The 19,217-nt window shown below is 43.4% G+C and overlaps 1 protein-coding gene across 3 annotated transcripts in view; it reads right to left on the bottom strand.

Annotated features, from left to right (window-relative positions):
* Positions 1 to 19,217, bottom strand: part of Adam23 (ADAM metallopeptidase domain 23) — a 146,964-nt gene that overhangs the window by 17,273 nt on the left and 110,474 nt on the right. For all 3 annotated transcript variants that reach the window (NM_001029899.3, NM_001393708.2, XM_087565319.1), the window contains 6 exon segments: positions 6,813 to 6,924; positions 9,591 to 9,759; positions 12,612 to 12,731; positions 13,841 to 13,946; positions 16,400 to 16,463; positions 17,077 to 17,127. In NM_001029899.3, the coding sequence (NP_001025070.3) occupies positions 6,813 to 6,924; positions 9,591 to 9,759; positions 12,612 to 12,731; positions 13,841 to 13,946; positions 16,400 to 16,463; positions 17,077 to 17,127 (622 nt within the window).

The following is a 19,217-nucleotide window of genomic DNA, read 5'->3' as shown; positions in this document are numbered from 1 at the left end:
TCATTTTCTCCTCTCCCCCTGAACAAGGCTCACAGCTGATAAACACAATCCTAGTTTTGGAAGCTTGACACTGCCCCCTCACTGAGTGACAACTGCCCTTCTTTACACTGTGCCCATAGACCACAGCCATTACCTCAGTGTGTGTGTGTGTGTGTGTGTGTGTGTGTCTGTGTCTGTGTCTGTGTGTCTGTGTGTTTGTCTGTGTGTGTGTGTGTGTGTGTCTGTGGTCTCTGTGTGTGCGTGTGTGTGAGTGTGTGTGTCTCTTTGTCTGACTGTCTGTGTGTGTGAGTATGTGTCTGTGTATCTCTGTGTATGTTTGTCTGTGTGTCTATGTCTCTGTGTGTTTGTGTGTGTCTCTGTGGTCTCTGTGTGTGTGTGTGTGTGAGTGTATGTGTGTCTCTGTGTCTGTGTGTGTGTGTCTGTGTGTCTGTGTTTCTGTGTGTGTCTCTGTGGTCTCTCTGTGTGTGCGTGTGTGTGTGTGTGTGTGAGTGTCTGTGTGTCTCTGTGCTGTGTTTGTCTGTGTGTGTGTGTCTGTATTTGTCTGTGTGTGTGTCTGTGTCTGTCTGTGTGTGTGTGTCTGTGTATTTCTGTGTCTGTTTGTCTGTGTGTGTGTCTGTATGTCTATGTCTCTGTGTGTTTGTGTCTGTGTGTCTCTGTGGTCTCTGTGTGTGCGTGTGTGTGCGTGTGTGTGCGTGTGTGTGTGTGCAAGTGTATGTGTGTGTGTCTGTGTGTCTCTGTGTCTGTGTTTGTGTGTGTGTCTCTGTGGTCTCTGTGTGTGCGTGTGTGTGTGTCTGTGTGTATGTCTCTGTGTCTGTCTGTGTGTGTGAGTGTGTGTCTGTGTGTCTCTGTGTGTGTGAGTGTGTGTCTGTATGTCTCTGTGTCTGTGTTTGTCTGTGTGTGTGTGTCTGTGTCTCTGTGTGTTTGTGTGTGTGTGTGTCTCTGTGGTCTCTGTCTGTATGTGTGCGTGCGTGTGTGAGTGTATGTGTGTCTCTGTGTCTGTCTGTGTTTGTGTGTGTCTGTGTGTCTCTGTGTCTGTGTTTGTCTGTGTGTGTTTGTGTCTCTGTGGTCTCTGTGTGTGTGCATGTGTGTGTGTGTCTGTGTGTGTGTCTCTGTGTCTGTCTGTGTGTGTGTCTGTGTGTCTCTGTGTCTGTGTTTGTCTGTGTGTGTGTCTGTATTTGTCTGTGTCTGTCTGTGTGTGTGTGTCTGTGTATTTCTGTGTCTGTTTGTCTGTGTGTGTGTGTCTGTGTGTCTATGTCTCTGTGTGTTTGTGTCTGTGTGTCTCTGTGGTCTCTGTCTGTGTGTGCGTGTGTGCGTGTGTGTGTGTGTGTGCAAGTGTATGTGTGTCTGTGTGTCTCTGTGTCTGTGTTTGTGTGTGTGTCTCTGTGGTCTCTGTGTGTGTGCGTGTGTGTGTGTCTGTGTGTATGTCTCTGTGTCTGTGTGTGTGTGTGAGTGTGTGTCTGTGTGTCTCTGTGTCTGTGTTTGTCTGTGTGTGTGTGTCTGTGTCTCTGTGTGATTGTGTGTGTGTGTGTCTCTGTGGTCTCTGTATGTGTGCGTGTGTGTGTGAGTGTATGTGTGTCTCTGTGTCTGTCTGTGTGTGTGTGTCTGTGTGTCTCTGTGTCTGTGTTTGTCTGTGTCTGTGTGTGTGTGTATGTGTCTGTGTGTCTCTGTGTCTGTGTTTGTCTGTGTGTGTGTGTCTGTGTCTCTGTGTGATTGTGTGTGTGTGTGTCTCTGTGGTCTCTGTATGTGTGCGTGTGTGTGTGAGTGTATGTGTGTCTCTGTGTCTGTCTGTGTGTGTGTGTGTCTCTGTGTCTGTGTTTGTCTGTGTCTGTGTGTGTGTGTGAGTATGTGTCTGTGTGTCTCTGTGTCTGTGTTTGTGTGTGTATGTGTGTCTGTATGTCTCTGTGTGTCTGCGTTTGTGGGTGTGTGTGTGTGTCTGTGTGTCTGTATGTCTCTGTGTCTGTGTCTGCGTTTGTCTGTGTGTGTGTGAGTGTGTGTCTCTGTGTCTCTGTGTCTGTGTTTGTCTGTGTGTGTGTAAGAGTGTGTCTCTGTGTCTGTGTTTGTGTGTGTGTGTGTGTGTGTGTGTGTGTGTGTGTGTGTTATTTTCAATCCTGCTTCCTGTTCTCTAGGTTTACTGGTCCTAAAAATAAAAATAAAAAATAGAACTTTTGATGAGTGTAATATAAGATGCAAACTATAAATATTTTCCTTTTTTTAAAAGAAAGTCCTTTATTTTGCACTTAGAATTCCTGCATAGGTAAGTCAGACTTCACACATTTAAATGATGGTGCTCTTTTTGGAAGTGAGTGTTCCTTTCTTAGAGTTTCCAAATCCGGAGGACGCAGTGTGTTGCCTATGTGAAAACAGGTGGGACAACTCTAACCGCCTCCATCCCTTGGCACTTCAAAGGCAGTAGGCAGCAAAGCCATCACTGGTGGCAGCTAGTCCACAGTTCTCCCTGCAGGGACTTGCTTTACTAAACTGAAGGTTAGAAATTAACACTAAATAAATCCTTTTATTTAACAGCATAATGCTGACAGTATAAGAATATCCTAATGTTCGAAATTTCAGTGTGTTAGCCCTAAATTCATATCTCTTTCCCCCTTTCCATGTAATCAAAATTGTTCAGTTTTAATATATTGGGAGACATGTCTGGAAGGATATGCAATAAATTATTTCATGACAAATATTATTTTGTTGGGGGTTGGTTCTAATTCTTTGTCTTAGTTTGGCCCCCGAAACTGGGAATCTGTGTGTCCAAATGCTGAAGGTCTCTCCCCAGTAGCTTTTGATTGATCAATAAAGAGCAAATGGTACAGCTGGGCAGGATGAAAGAGAAGGGATTCTAGCTTCCCGGGGAAGACAGAAGGAAGAAAGGATCTGCGAGGAGAAGGGGTGGGGCCACACGGGGAAAGATCAGGAGGAGTAATGGCTGAAGTGTAAGCACAAGAAGAAGAGAAGGCCCTGGAAGAGTCCTGGGCAGGAAAGATAGGGGTTGGCCCAGAAGGAGCCAGGAAAGCTAAGATAAAATATTGATTTAGGAGGTGTTAAGCCAGGAATACCTGAGGAGAGTGTTTGCAGGCTGCAGGGAGTTTTAGAAGAGGCCAGGTATTGATATCAGAATTAAGCTGGTGAATGTGTGTCTTTCATTTGCAAATCCCGAGAGCTCTTGGGCTGGTGGCTGGAAGAGGACCCTCGGGGAGCCAAAGCATAACTAACTCACCACCACAGTATTTCAGCTGAATATCATGGCACACACTTGTGATACAGCAGCTGAAGCCTGAGGCAGGAGGATTGTGGGTTTGAGGCCAGCCAGAACTACATAGCAAAATCCTGTCTTGGGAAAAAAAAAAAAAAGAAAAGAAAAGAAAAAAAAAAAGGACAACCCATGCAATTTATACTGTTAACAAAAATAGGCTTCTCTGTATTTACATAAATAAATAGGAACTAAAATATTGTAGAATATGGTAAATCCTTAATCTTTGGTGGGTCTGTGGTTAATAAAAATGCCTGACATAATTATATATATAATACTTCATACTCACATATAAGAATCATTTAGTGATCAGAACTATAAGATCAAGGCTTGTCATATCAAAGTCACCTAAAGGCTATATGCAAAGGCTACAATAAATAATATCTGGTGTATTATAAACATTTAAAGTCACTGTTTTCAAAGCTCTAAACTCTAATGATATATATACTTCATTTCTTCAGAGCCATATTAAGTACTGCTGGTAAATAATTGACCCTCTAATGGGCTTAATCGCTGCCGGGCCACCACCATTCCTCTTCTTCTTTACTATGCACAAAAAACTAGCAGAAGGACTTAGCATTCCGCTTTAAATGAGGCAGAGGCAGAAAAGACACTGGGGTTAAGCTCATGTGATCACATTTTATGTAATTAGCTGTTAACACTGATAATTAGTTTCCCCATTTGTAAAGCAGCAGATCTGGAAGGATTGCCTTTAAGGTCCTTTCTATCTCTAATTTGATGACTATGGACCTCATTAAAGCATCTGGTCCAACCTTCCTAGGCATTCTATCCCTGCCCACACAGTGCAAGTGACATAACCCACTTTCTTGTCTTTTCTCTTGTTACAGTGAAAGCATGATAGTCACCAAATGAGAAAACCCCATCATAGTCCACAGTATGCACTGAGCAAAGTGGATACAAATTAATAAAAATAAATAGCACTCTGTCTGTCTGTCTGCCTCTGTCTGTCTGTCTCTCTCTCACTCTGTGTGTGTGTGTGTGTGTGCATGCGCACGCAGGCAAATATGGGTGTGTGACCACAAGTGTAAGTATGTAGAGACCAGAGGTTTGCCTCAGGCACCTCTCTCAGTCACTTCCCACCTTAATTTTGAGGCACGGGCTCGCACTGAACCTGGAGTTCACAATAGGTGCTCTGGACCAGAGCTCAGGTCTTCAGGCAAGTGCTTTTCCCACAAAGCCATCTCCTTGGCACCTGGAAATTCCTCTAAACAGAAATGGAGGATAGTCTACTCTTGCATAATAAAGGGAAATAATTCCCTTCAGTGTTGTCGACAGAAAGGACTTGAGAGAAGAGGAGCTCAAAAGGTTCTCAAATATAGAATTAATGGTAGCACAGGGTGGATGATATGTAATACTAAGTAGTTTTTTGAAAATCTTCTCCAGAGGGCTGGAGATACAGTTCAGGGGTAGGACTTGCCAAGCATTCATGGGGCCCTGAGTTCAACCGAGAGCCAAAAGGGTTAGGCAAAAGAAAAGAAAGAAAAAAAGAGGGGCAGAAAGAAGGACAGCATGAAGGAGGGAGGGAGGGAGGGAGGGAGGGAGGGAGGGAGGGAGGGAGGGAATCCTCATCTACAGGGTTTGCGCATTTAAAGATCTTTTTCATCAAAGCCTGCGGTGTGGAGTCTGGCAGGGCTAACCTAACTGCTGTACCGTGGGTCCACCACAGACAACTTTAGCAAGGTGATGACTACAGAGTATCCATGTTACCTTTCTACCTGCATCTATATGGTCATCTGGGAATTAATTTTCAAAATACCCAAAATAAGTATGTCCATTTATGATACCTTCCGTGGTCTCACCCCTGAAAGGGCTGTATTTTATAATAACTATGTATGATTTGAATTACCAAAAAAAAAAAAAAACCTAAAAAAACCCCGCAGGAATATTTTCTTAACTATAATTGGAGATTTTCTTAACTATAACTGAAGATTGCCACCTCATAAAATGAGAGCCAGTCAAACAGAAAGTGGCCGTAAGCACTCTCCGCTCTAGAGTGCAGCTGTTTGCTTCACGGCTCTGAGTCTGACTTCTCTGTGTAAATGAGCAGGTGAAGAAGCAAACAGAAGAGGCTTCGAGGCTGCGGAAGCCCCATGCCACCTGACAGGCAGGAGACTGCAAATAAACACAGTACAGCACGCCTGTGTCTCGGACGCGAACAGCACCGAGGTAGCTATGCCAGCCGCAGCTGCCCTACACAGAGGGTTTGGAGGAGCCTGGCTCCTCGTGTCAGAGCTTCAATCTCCAAACCTCACATCCGAAGGTGGATCCAAGAATGTTTTGTTCCAGTTTTAAAGTAACAAAAGACTGAACGTAGAAGCAGAATGGATAGAGAGGGAAAACAGAAATAGACTGTGAGGGTGTGATAATTCCTCTTATAGAATCTTAATAGCCCAGGCATACTGAGCAACGGAATGAAGTGTGTTTGAACATGCTCGCTGATATGGAACGGCCCACATTCATCCAAACCCGGCTAGGTCTCGTTAGGAGCTGAAGTCTAGGGAGCTTCGTCTGCTCTGAGGGTCATCCCATACGGACCACACTGAAGTTCCGAGTTGAAATGTTTCATCCAAAGCAAGGTGCTAGTCCCGGATGTTTGAGAAAATGTCGTGGCAGTTAACTTACAGGATGCTATCAGCAGCACCATATAAAAAGAAGCTGAGGTACAACGCCATGATCAAACGCCAGACTTGGTACTAGCGATAGTTTGTTTTCCGGGAACTCAAGACGGCTGCTACATAAAGCCTATTGTACCTGACAGCTTTTCATGATCTTTGGGAATCAACTGAGGGGGTGAGAGAGGGGAGAATAATGAGAAAATGACTGTCATATTCATTTTTACATAGGCAATGCTGTAAAAATGATGCAAAAGAAACCGAGCGTGCTCCCAGTTTGGCCTCTGGTTGCCTGGGTAACGGGCATGTCACCTGACCTCCGGGGCCTCAGCATTCTCATCTTCAATATCACAGGGTGACTATGAACTGCCACAGACTCATTATGCTAAATTCTAATCTCTCTCTCTTCTCGTAGCGGCTGCTTAGAACAAAGCTTCAGACCTTTTACGTTTCCTCTGAAAAATTAAAGCTATCTGAAGAACTGATTCTTTTACCAAATCAAAAGAATTTGTTAGAATGGGGCATAAAAGACTACAAATTTCCTCTGGAGAGAATGTGAAACGGAGAATGTGATAAAAGTCTCGTGACAGCCCCAAAGACTGTACCGATTTGAAAATGAAACAGCTTAGATGAATTATGAAATAATTGGCTTTTGGGAAAGTGGGGGAAAGTCTAAGGTTTAAAGGGCAGAGAAGAAACCAGATTAAAGGAAGCCAGTATATTTACTTTTCTTAATTCAGTTCCAAGCTAAGAGGCGATTTAAATGTGCTTTTGAAAACATGACACACACAGGCTTGTGCATCTTCATGGCAAACGGATGCGTTCCTGTGCGTCTCCTTCCGAAGCCATGGAGGTGCATTGCTGCTGCAGTGGGAGAGTGGGAATGAACACAGTCTGCAATGATCTAAAACTGGAATCATACAAACCCTTAGGTCCTTCATCCTTTGGGGGGTTGGGGTTCCGAACTGGATCCCGGATGCTGCAGTCTGTGCCTGCCCAAGTGAAGTCACAGATGCAGGTGGCTTCGTTGCTACACACCTGCGAAGGAGAAGGAAGAGACACTAATGAGAACCACTGAAGAAAGCACAGTGTAAGCACGGGGCACAGAGGGATCTTTCAAAATCACCGAGAAGGCTTCCAAAACATTCCACTGGCTTTGAGGACTAGGTTCATGGGTGAAATTATGGAATATATTTCTAGTAACTATGGAAGATTTGATTAAGATGAAGAAAACTTTTTAAATTGTATTATTTACAATATTAGATATATTTAGATATATAAATGTCCATTAAGTTAGCTTTTTTTTTTCCTGAAGCAAATGTTTCTGGGAATGGTTATAAAAAACATACATGTTTAATATAGTAAGTTATCAGACATAGGGCTCAAAAAAAAAAACCCCAAAAAACAAAAACCCAATGCCAGGGAAGAGAGGGAGGGGCCTCCAGGGACAATCCTCAAGATAAAAGACCAAGAGACACAATCACACACACGCTGCATGATCTCACCATGCCTAACGCATCTGGTGCACTTTGCCTGCCCAGTAAGCACTACCCTCCCCTCCCACCATCTATGGAGACATTCTTTCCCAGTCAGCAGGCTGACACCCGCCACCAAGCAGCAAATGGCATGAACTCGCAATTTACATGAATCAAATGAAACACTCTGCAAACTAGAAAAAAAGGTGCCAAGACCCTTTTATCATTAGAAATGATAAAATCAAATGCCAATGCTTTTAAATCTGAGATCCTGTGATATATGGTTATAATTAATAAGGCCAAACTTTGCTTTTTTAAAAAAAATAAATGGTGAAAAAATGAGATAGGACAGGGAAAACAGCAAAGAGCTTTTACGTCTCATATTTCTAGAGCAGAGGCTAAAATTCTTAAAAGGTCTGCCTGGTGATTTAATTTTGCATAGAAATTGTACTGAACGCTCATTACATGTCACAGGGTCCTCTGCTAAGCACGTCACCAAGAGCTTCACATTCACTCCAGCCACTATCTGCTAAGGGCAGAGAGAACATACGTGTCCACTCAGAGTCCGGATCTAAATCTAAAACTCTATCTAGTCCCTGAATCCATGCTCCTAAATCACCAGATAGGATGGCTGACTTCAGTGTCATCTTCTTGGGATTAATAAATACCTCATGGGCATGCGTAAGGCGAACCTTTGGGTGTGTGTGTGTGTGTGTGTGTGTGTGTGTGTGTGTGTGTGTGTGTGTGTGTCTGAGTGTGGGCCCCCACGCCACCCAATGGGGTCCTAGATAGAATTAAAAGGGACAAGGTAGCTAAGCTCTGGGCTCTGATGAATACGAGGAGTAAGTTCCTGGCTGCCACGCCATCCCCATCACGTAAGACTGTGTCCCTTGACCCATGAACCAAGCCACGCCCTCCTCTTGAGTTACTTATGTTGGATATTCTGTGAGCAGCACACCAGGCTACCCGGCCTCCCTGTGAGCTTCCCGGTCCTGTCCACCTTGCTCTGCTCTGTGTCACTCTGTCACCCACCTATCTCTCTGTGTTGAGTTCCTTCTACCTTCATTCCAGCTTCTTTTTTATTATCACTTTCTCTGTGTCTGTTTTTCTAATTTCTGAAGTCTGTATAAATTTACAAATGCATTCATTTTGCTAAGTCCAATCTATATTACACACACACACACACACACACACACATATATATATATATAATTATTTATATATATATATAATATTATTAATATATATATAATTATATATATAATTATTGCTATTAAACTTGAATTTTCCAGGAAAGGCAACATTCTCAAATCCTTTGAGAATTAAAGCTACACACAGGTTTGAATAGAGAGAGCATCTTGGAGGGGAGGGCGGAGCTGAACACTGCCCAAGTACATCTCTAGAAGTATACATGTCATGTGTGACCCACTGTCCTGTGGAGATCCACTCAGTGTGATCTGAGATGAAGCTCAATAACTAGCATGATGCATGTTGTTTTGTGCTATTAAAAAAAATTACAGACACAGTCTACGGTCCCTTAGGAACCCGAACCATGCCGATTTTCTTCCAACTGTTAAGATGTAATGGAGGCTAATTTCACTTGCCAAGTTAACTGGGCTACAGGGTGCCCACCTGAACATCACTTCTGATGTTCTGAGCAACATCTGAATGAGTAAACTCCGGAGAGCTGACTGAGTTCCCACCACGGCCGGAGCAGAGACTGAGCTTTTCCCCCTTCAGTGTTCGAGCGGAGAAACTTCCTCTCATTGTCTCCGCTCCCAGAACATCGGCTCTGCTGATTCTCATGTCCGCAGGCCTGAGTGAGTCATAATCATGGCTTGCACAGCAAACAGTGGGCATCACAGCCTCCATAATCATGTGAGCCCATTATTCATAATAAATCCTCTTAGACAGATAGATACATAAAAGGATGGAGGGACAAACAAGATTTATCTTATTCTTCTACAAACTACTGATTAACATAGATGTCAAGTTATATCTGGAGAAGGTAATCAATACACATTTCAATAATATAGAAAATAAACAGAATAAATCAAATTATTTTATAAATGATTATTTTAGCAGATGAAAGCACTAAGAATGTGGTAATCAGGGCACAGAAAGTGGCCACAGCCTCAGTAAGAAATGGCTGTGTCTGACTACCTTGTCACTGTGAACTCAGGGTCCCAGACAATGAAGGGTCAAAGCGTTACACTGATGTCTACTTACCCCATGGCCTGAGCAGACTTTACCCTTGGAGTCAAGTGGGCAGCTGCTCATATTTAGGGCTTGAATCTGTAGGCACTTCCGATCTAAGCACATCATGGAGGGGCCACATGGAGTCCCATCTTCTACATAGCCCACATCTGTATCATCGTCTAAAACTACGTGAGCACCACTGAAAGCAGAAAGTGAACATTCAGTTCCCAGATAAAAGTCACAACCCTTTATGTTTATGATAAGCCTTTAAAGCACCAGACCTGGGCAGCTATCTACCCTCTAAGCTAATTAATGTCTACTTCCCTATCAAGAGCCCTGAGTTGTAATTTGCTGTGATCTATCTGGGCTGCTCTTACCTCCAATTGGCCAACCTTCATGGCCAGGTTTCCATGACTCACCTACCCCATGCCATCTTCTTTCCTTTCTTCAGACCTCAAGCCCAGGAACTAAAGCCCCACCTACTCTCTTATGCTCCGCTCTAGGCTATAGGCCTCTTTATCCGCCAATCAGGGCTAACTTAGGGGGCAAAGTTACCATCACTTGGGTCTATGTAAAAATCTCCTCATCCCTGGGGCAACCAGGGCCAGTATTTAGGATTACAATACGGAGCAAAAGCCAAACCTCAACAGTGATCCACATAAACATAAGACCACACTGTCCAACAACACAGTGCCAGCCCGAGCAAGGCTTGCCATTCATGGAACAGAGAGACTGTTACAGCTAGCAAGGCTTTACTGGAGCCTTCTGCTCCCTCCTACCTAGCTCTAATAAACGTGCAAGAAAGAAACTGCCTTTCGTTATCATTCACAGCACACATCATCAGGAACAATGATTATCGGCAGGAAACAGTCTAACTCTTTGGGTGTTCTCAGTGTTAAGGATAGGTGAAGGTGTTTGTGTAGACAAAGACGAAGAAAGGTGTCACTGATTCTCCAAGGCAGGTGGGGAAAAAATAGTATGGGCGGGAAAACAGCAAAGCAAGATATTTTCAAATTATTATTATTACCTCAAAGGATTGAGCTTTCACAGCTAAAAAGAGAAGGCCAGGCATTCTTTACTAATGCTTACTTCTTACGCTACAAAGTTAGGTGTCATTAGAATTTGAGTGATAATTAGAAATTGGATATAATTATTAACAGAGAGTCTTGCTGAATATTCTACCCACATGGCAGTCTGTGAAGTAGCCTTATAATTCAGCAAGGCTATCAAAGACATGTGAGGTTCTACAGGCTGGAAGAGTGTTGGTGGACATGGAAGGTCTAGGCACAAAACCACAGACGTTACCCAGGGAGAGGCGTGCTCTCTAAGGCCTAGTTAAAATTACCTTAGAGTCCGTTAACAAGACGGAAAAGTAGCAGTTATCTGACCAAGACATCATGAAATTGTGCAGAATTACTCTTGGGTAATTTCAAACATTTATTCACTCCCATAAAAAGGTGGTTTGAGATTCTGGCACAGTGACAATAAAGGGCCGATGATGTGTTAGTTCTGTGGTAGGATCCCAAAGGTGTTTTAACAGCAGTGCCTCTGAACAGGAGAACGCCACCATAGACCCACGGTTACTCCGAAGGTAATGGCAATTACTTGTGACATAATACAACTTCCTGGCTAAAAACACAGCCTCTTGTCTATGTGCTACATGCTCACAGACAAATGCATATGAAAGAAGGGGAGGGGTTATGCTAACATCAATAAAAATATTTAATACTTATTTTCTGTATGTGGTTGGGTATTTGTTAGGTCATCATCTAAAACAGACACATGCAACATAAAATACTGCTTAAATTGGATGTTTTATGAAAAAAATGAAACAGTATTCAAATGATGCTATACTGCAATGATCAAAATTTTTAGCCAGGGATAAAAATGAGTACAGATTGAGTATCCCTAATCTAAAACATTAAACTCTGACCTGTTTCAAAATCTGAAACTTTATGACTACTTACAGGATGCCATGAGTAGAAACATCCACTTAAAACACAGTCACAATTAAAATGCAGGTGCACTAAAAGTACTGGGTAAAGAGTAAATCACTGCTCAGGAGGGACATAAGTGCTCAATAATTACAGGCAAGTTTAAAATGACTCGGAGAGCTAAAGTTCAAAACGCAATAAGGTGTCATCTCAATTCACTAAAAGCAGTTGTCATTTTAAAAAAATTACAAATGCTGGCTAGCATCAGGAGGAAAGAGAGCCTCAATACACTGTAAATGAAGGCATAAACTAGTGCCGCCTCCAGGAGAACAGTGTGGGATATTCTTTTAAATACCAGATATATATTTCCTGAGGCATTATCACAATAGCCAGGATATAAATCAATCTAGCTAGCCATCAGTGGAACTAGATATAGGAGATATGGTGTAGACATAACAGTATTAGGCACAAAGAAGAATGAAGTCTGTCACTTCCAGAACAGATGGACACGAAGTTCCATGAAAGGTAAACACAATACACCCTCTCACACATGTACAAACCTTAAAAAGTTGGCTTAATGGTTCAATAGAGAGGAGTAGGGATCTGAGGCTCTGCAGCAGGGTATGGAGGGATGGTGGGGCGTAATTAACAGTGCTGTATGCTTGTGTGGAGGTATTTCAATTAGAACACACAGTTCCTATGTCAGTAAAACAGATGCACAAACGACTGAATTTCCTTCAGCCTGTGCATATAAGGGATAAATGAAAGCTAAATCCATGGTCCTGAGTCCCGTTCTCATGCTACCTCATTATGCACCTGACGAACATTCTAAACTCTGAACAGTTCTAACCTTGAGCTTTCGGTATATGGGTTACAACTTGGAGCATAACTCTATTCCTAAGATTGCAATTTGGAAAAAGGTCTTAAATACTGATAACTACTATGATTTTAGGCAACTGAAATTTGCAAATCAATATACTACTACTTTTTAAAGCGGTCCTTTACATGGAAGAAAAAGTTGGAATTAGAAAATCTTAGATCTTCGATGTTTATAAATTTTGATTGTTTGAAACCTGTGATCATCATTCTTCCCTAGGTCTCCTGACTTCTATGTTACCTGCAGTCAATAACTCGGCCTTGATGGTAGAAGGAAGTCGGGATGATCTCTCCTTGAAGTTGACCAATACGCGGAGCTCGGGTAAGATTGGTGCAAAGCAGAAATCCACAGAACACATCACTGCACGGTTTGGAAGGCAGAAGACAGGAAGAATCCAGCTCAACACACCACTACACATGCATTAGTTTTTACATGTTACAGTTCTGGGAACTAAACAAACCTTGCAGACACTAGGCAAGCAATCTACAATAGAGCCTAATCTCCAGCCCTCGGATTCCTCAATATTCTCTTCAGGGCTGAATAGGAGAACTCAGACACTGTCTTAGTTATGCTGGCCCCACCTCCTTGCCTAAAGGACCACAGCTTCACTCACTGCAGGGAAGTGTGCATCGTTGAAAAACAGATCAGTGATCTTCTCAACCAGTAGCAGCGTGGTCCTGCTCCTGACATCCCTTGCCCTATCCATCCCTCCTCCCCACTGTAGAGCTCAGGGCAGCACAGCTGGCCTAGAAATGAGTGTGAAGAAAATCCAGAACATGAGGAAGATCCACCTTTGAATGTGCAGCTCTTGCAACCGTGAGCTCACAAGAGTAAGAACTTAGAAGTCAACACAGTAAAGCAGAGGGGAGCAGTGGCCTGGTGACATTACATGACTCACCTGTCATGAGGACACCTCTACCTCCACCCTAGCTTAGTGAGTCACACAGGATGACGACAAACAAGTGAAGTGTCAAGTCACTAAGACCGAAGTCCACAGACCATGGTGCATGGCGCTGTGGAAATTCCTCTTGAAGCTTGAGAAATGAGGATTAAAACCATGCCAAGATAGCAGTTCCTACCCATTGATAAACATTATAAGTCTGGTAAGATCACATATTGGTGGAGACAGGAGCGTTTCCTGGTGCACAGCTATTTTATGTCATCTGATGACAATGAAAACATGCATCCCTGGGACCTGGCATTTATGTTGCTAAGGACATCTCCCTATAAGATGGGGACAGTTTACATAGGTCGCATGTACAATAAGGTTCAGAGCACTAAGGTTTATTTTATATTTTTTCTCTCCTTTTCACATTTATCTATATTTTATTTTTAATAGAGCATATGTAGCTAATCTTTTGACAGTTCACACAGGGACACACTGCATCCACAACTCCCCACTTTTGTTCCCTTTGCTTTTGCATCAGTCTGGGAGCGGTAGCTATACCCCAGGGTGCCCGCCCACTCACTGTTTGCTGCACTGAATCCACCGGTCTCCATCCTTGCCACAATTGCCCTTCTCGGTGCCTTCTGTGTTCAGCTTTTCATAGCAGAACTTGTCTGACCCCGAAGCCTCTATCAGAGATGGAGGAGAGAGGAAAACACATTTTAGTTCTCTGGGCCACTCGCACTCAGTGGGGTGCCACCAACCTGTCTATCAGCCGCCTCCCAGAAAGGGGACAAAAAGGAACCTTGATTGCCTGTTCCTATGCGGAAAGAAGCCAGCGCTGATTTCAAGCTCTCAATGTGCCCTTTGCTGACTTATCGAAACTTCCAAACTTCAGCGGCTTTTGTGAGCTGGTACAAAAGTGCTCCAGCAAGGGGTTGGGGATTTAACTCAGTGGTAGAGCACTTGCCTAGCAAGCGCAAGGCCCTGGGTTCGGTCCCCAGCTTAAAAAAAAAAAAGTGCTCCAGCATAGCAGTCTGAAATGTGAGGAGTCTCTAACCAGATCTTGCTGTGAGTTTTAGAGTGACCAACGAGAAAAATCACTAGCCACAACACGTACACGGCCACCACATAGTAAACAAGTTTGCATCCTTAATCCTGTCTCGTTTTGTTTCATGTTTTATGTGTACGGGCGTTGTGCCTAGAAGGGAGGCTGTGTACCATGTGTATGTAGTGCCAAAAAAAGGCATCAGATCTCCTGGAAATGGAGTTAGTTGCTAACAGTTGTTAGCTACCGTGTGGGGGCTGAACAGTAAACCCAGGACCTCTGGAAGAGCAGCCTGTGCCCTTGAGGGCTGTGCCTGTCTCTCCAGCCTCCTTAATCCTGCTTATGCTAACACTGGGGGATTAATGTTAAAGTTGCAGACCACTGAGGTTGTTAGGTCTTTTTAATCCTTTTGAGACACAGTCTTCCTTTCTTGACCCAGCTGGCCTAGAACTCATTATGTAGTACGAGCCAACCTAAAACTACTAGTAATCCTCCTGCCTCAACTTCCCAAATGCTGAGATTATAGGCATGAACTAACATGCCTGGCTCTGCTAAGATTTTATATCAGCACTTGAGTTTTGATATTTAGATGTTAAGAAGATGTTATGTCCTTACTATCTTTACCTAAACGAAACACCGAGGTTAAATTTTTCACATGAACAACACTTGCTGAACACTGAAATCGTTCACGTGACCTCTTTTGTGTCTTTTCTTCCGTTCTGGAAGAGCCAGCTTTACCTAGCTAGTGAGTCTTATTTCTCTGCTTTCCTGTCCTGGTAGTGTTTGTCAACTTGACACAAACTAGACTCAGCTTGGAAAAGGGAAGGTTAGTTGAAAACTCGCGTCCATCAGATCAGCCACTGAGCAAGCCTGGGGAACATTTTCTCCACTAATGCATGATGAGAGAAGGCACTGCCGCTGTTGGTGGTGCCTCTCCTGGCAGGTGCTGCTCACTTGTATAAGAAAGCAGGCTGGCAGGGTAGGTGAAGGGGGTCCCCACCCACTCAGAGGAGAAGTGGAGGGGGAAGGAGGAAGGATTGTGGGAAGGGGGACCCCGATGGGGGCAGTGAGAGGGATGTAAAGTGAATAAGTAAAACAAAATTAAACAATTATAATATAGCTAGACAAAGAAAAACACAAATATTCAAACATACAAATATAAAATAAATACATGAAATTATAACTAAAAGAAAGAAACAAACAAAGCAATCAGGCAGGCTGAGCCCTTCTTGAGGAGCAAGCCATAAGCAGCACTCCTACGGGGTCTCTGCTTCAATTCCTGCCTCCAGGTTCCTGCAGTGAGTTTCTGCCTTAATTTTCCTCATGATGGAGTATAATATCCAAGTATAAATCAAATAAATCTTTTCCTCCCTAAAGTTGGTTTTTCCAATGCTTTTTATCAGAAAGCAAAGTAGGTCAATTCACATGTGGCCCTCAGGAGCTGAAGTTCTGAGTCACTGTGAATCTCAACCAGTAGCCGTGTGTATTAACTTTCAGTGTTTGAAATTCGTTACCACGGTCCTGTCTACTACCAAAGAAACTCCTCCATGTTATCACTGACACCAAGTAACAGACTAAAAAACAAAAACAAAAAACCGAAAAACAACAACAAAAAGAAAACAATCAAGCAAATACACAAAACACTCAAAATTCCAACACGCCTGCTACTCTCACACGGTAAACCAGAAAGGAACAAAGTAAGCTATGCAATCATGCAAGCAGCCAGACAGTATCTATGATCACGGCACTCAACCCTGTCACATAGCTGCAACATCCCATATTTAACAGCCAAGGTCAATGAAAGGCACTCCGGTTTCCATGGCGATTTCCCACTTGGATATCTGTTTCATGATCTTCGAATCAGCAGCATTGTTTGAGGTATACCGGGAATTGAACCCAAAGTCTCTTGTGCCTGCTACCACTACACTACACCTACAGGCCTGTGCCTAACTCTTACACTCGCTCTTTCCTTTCACTCTTTGCTGGACTTTTCTTTCTCATTACTCCATGCTGTGTATCTCTGTCGCAGACTGAAAGAACAGAACCACGGAAAAGAAACTGTGTGTATCCATCAGACCAGAAGATGCCACTTACTTGTCCCCCAGATGTACTGGCATTGGTTGTCCCTTGTCTTGCACTCGCCATTGTAGCAGCGACCCTGAGAGAAAGAACACACGCATTGCAAGTCAAAGGGCTCCAGGGCCATTGTCCCCAGGATCTGACTACAAGGTCCTGCTCTGGTGGCCAAAAAGAAACAAAGTTACCAAAGAGGTAGAAGCTCCAGGACGCTGAAACGGAAAGCTCTGGCACAGTCACAGCATGTCTCCTTAGACACAAAATAATTCTTGAAACTTCAACTTTCATGTGAAACAAAAAACTGTACCATTTTACAAATGATACCAAAAGGACTTAGCTACTCTTATATGTGAATGTTGGGGGTATTAATACTGACTTGGGAAAAGGCTCATAAACTATTGTCTTTTTTTTAATTGAGTAGACAGGCTGAAATTATTTAAGGACGGTTACAACTGAGCAAATGAGACTCCTAGCTTCCTTAGCCACTGCATTCTTTCCCTTTCCCTTCAATCTGAACAATCTGTCACTGGTTAAACATATGTAACATTTGGAAGGAAGCAAAGCTGATGTAAACCAGCAGCCTCTGCAATTTACTTGGGTAAACTTTCTTTCCGAGTTACATTCATCAAAAGTAGGGAGGGGGAAATGACACTAATCCTTTCTAAATTACACTGAAATCTTATAGCCCAGCATACCTGATTTTGATTGCAGGCGTAGCCATCTTGTTTATGCAGATTCGGCGGGCACTGAAAAATATTATCTTTTTAGTTGACATACTGATGTATACAAAATAAATTCAGAAAGTGTGTTTAATGAAATAAAACAAGAGGGAAAGTAAATGTTCAATTAGGAACATTTAGAAAAACACATTTAATGCCATTAATGGATGATTTAATTTAATTCTATCATTAATGAATAAAGTCTAATGCAGCTAACTCTTTTCGTGTTTTTCTGTTTGCTTGGAGATGGGCTGGATAACAAATAATGTTCACTTGTCAAGTAGCTACAAGCAGAAGGGACTAAAATGGGCAGCGAGGAGAATGAATTGGCTTGCTGCGGGGGAGTGGACACATTAAGAACTAATTTGCAAGACCTTGCGTGGCTCCTTGTAAATGTCAAATCTGCATGTGACATTGTGACATGTGCCTATGGGACATTTTTGCAAAAGCAAAAGAAATGGTCTTGAAGCACAATGTAATCAGTGTAAGTGCAGTATCACTCTGACCTCTCAAAGCAGACTTGTTGCTAGAATAATCTGTGGAAGTAGAGCTTGTTGCTGCTGCCGCCGCCACCGCCGCTGCTGTTTTAGCAGCGTAGATGGTTATCTGTGGCACCATTTTAAAGTACACTTCATTTCCCCCAGAATAACTCCAGTTACACTTTTTAAACATTTAAGAGTTGGGGAAAGGTTGGGGACCACAAGGTCGAAAGCAATTATGAAAGAAAAATATCCATGGGAAATTCACCGAGGTCCCTCAGATTCCCCGTTTTCTCAGCAAATGTTTTTTCAACCCAACAACATCTCAGGTCCCAAACCAGAGCCTCATTCTTCATCGTCTGTGTCTCCTCTTTGTCTTTTTGTCCTCACACATGCCATCCAGTGTGACTGCAAATCCTCAAATTCACTTCAAAATGTCAACTCTTCTCCTCAGCTTCTACCGTTTAAATCCCAGGTCTAGGCTGCCAACATTATAACCGGGATTGTAATTTCTGACCCAAACTTCCCTGCTTCCACCCTGGTTCCTGTACTGTTCCCAGAGAGGTCCGTCAAACACGAACACCAGATCGCGTTGGTCCTCTGCCCAAAAATTCTGAACAGCCTTCCAAGTCACATGTGAGCTGCTTCTCCACCCACACCCATCATCTCCCTGGCCTCATTTCCAGCTCTCTTGGTGGCTGATGTGATTCCCTAAAAGATGCCAGGCACGCTGCCAGCCCACTGCTGCTTCCTGCGGCCTCATCCCATCTTCTCTATAGGGATTTTGCTCAACTCTCTCCCTCTCAAACCTTCTGTAACCATGTTCTTTAGAGAGGCAGCTCCCCCCACTCCAGCATCCTCTGTTCTCCATTTCTTACACTGTCCTTTTCCACCACACTTACAACCACCTGACAATCCATATATTTCCCTAGTTTGTTTGCCTCTGTCTCCACAATTACGTGAGCTCCAGGCAGGCAGGGTTTTCTGTTTGGCTTCCTGCTGCACAAAACAACACCAGGATGTGGTGGGTGTTCAATTACTACTAGCTGACTCAGAAAATGAATGGATCACCCATACTGGTAAAATGAAGTTATTTTATGCTGCACGAAGACCGCTTATTGAGCTCATCACAAGAAAGACGAAGGATACATGCGGCTTTCCTCAGGAGCAGCGACACACTACAAGATGCAGCAAGAAAATGTCCCTTCTGCATCTTCCTAAAGGCTGGAGCCCCTTTCAGATTCACCGCAGCCTTTCACTACCTGGTCCTGTGTATCCCGGGGATGCAACAACTGACAGCAAACAAACCACACAGAAGAGATCCCCGCGGCCTCGTCCATCTTTCTGGAGTCCCTCGGAATGCAGTCATTATCTCATTAATCAACTATCATAAATTATTCACTTACCCTAAAACCAGTACAACCAGAGTAAACAGAAATGGGGGTGGGGCGCTCCTAGAAGAAGCAAGTCACTTTGTGATGTCTTGAGAAGAGGAAAAAAGGGAGAACGCTTCTCTCTCTCTCTCTCTCTCTCTCTCTCTCTCTCTCTCTCTCTCTCTCTCTCACACACACACACACACACACACACACACACAGCCCTCATTATAAACTGTCACAGGTACATGTGTCTTGCTTTCTA

The sequence above is a fragment of the Rattus norvegicus genome, chromosome 9 (assembly GCF_021556685.1).
Source record: "Rattus norvegicus strain SHRSP/BbbUtx chromosome 9, alternate assembly SHRSP_T2T, whole genome shotgun sequence".
NCBI lineage: Eukaryota > Metazoa > Chordata > Mammalia > Rodentia > Muridae > Rattus > Rattus norvegicus.
Note: the sequence above shows the minus strand (reverse complement) of the source record. Positions and strands in the feature narration are given on the sequence as shown.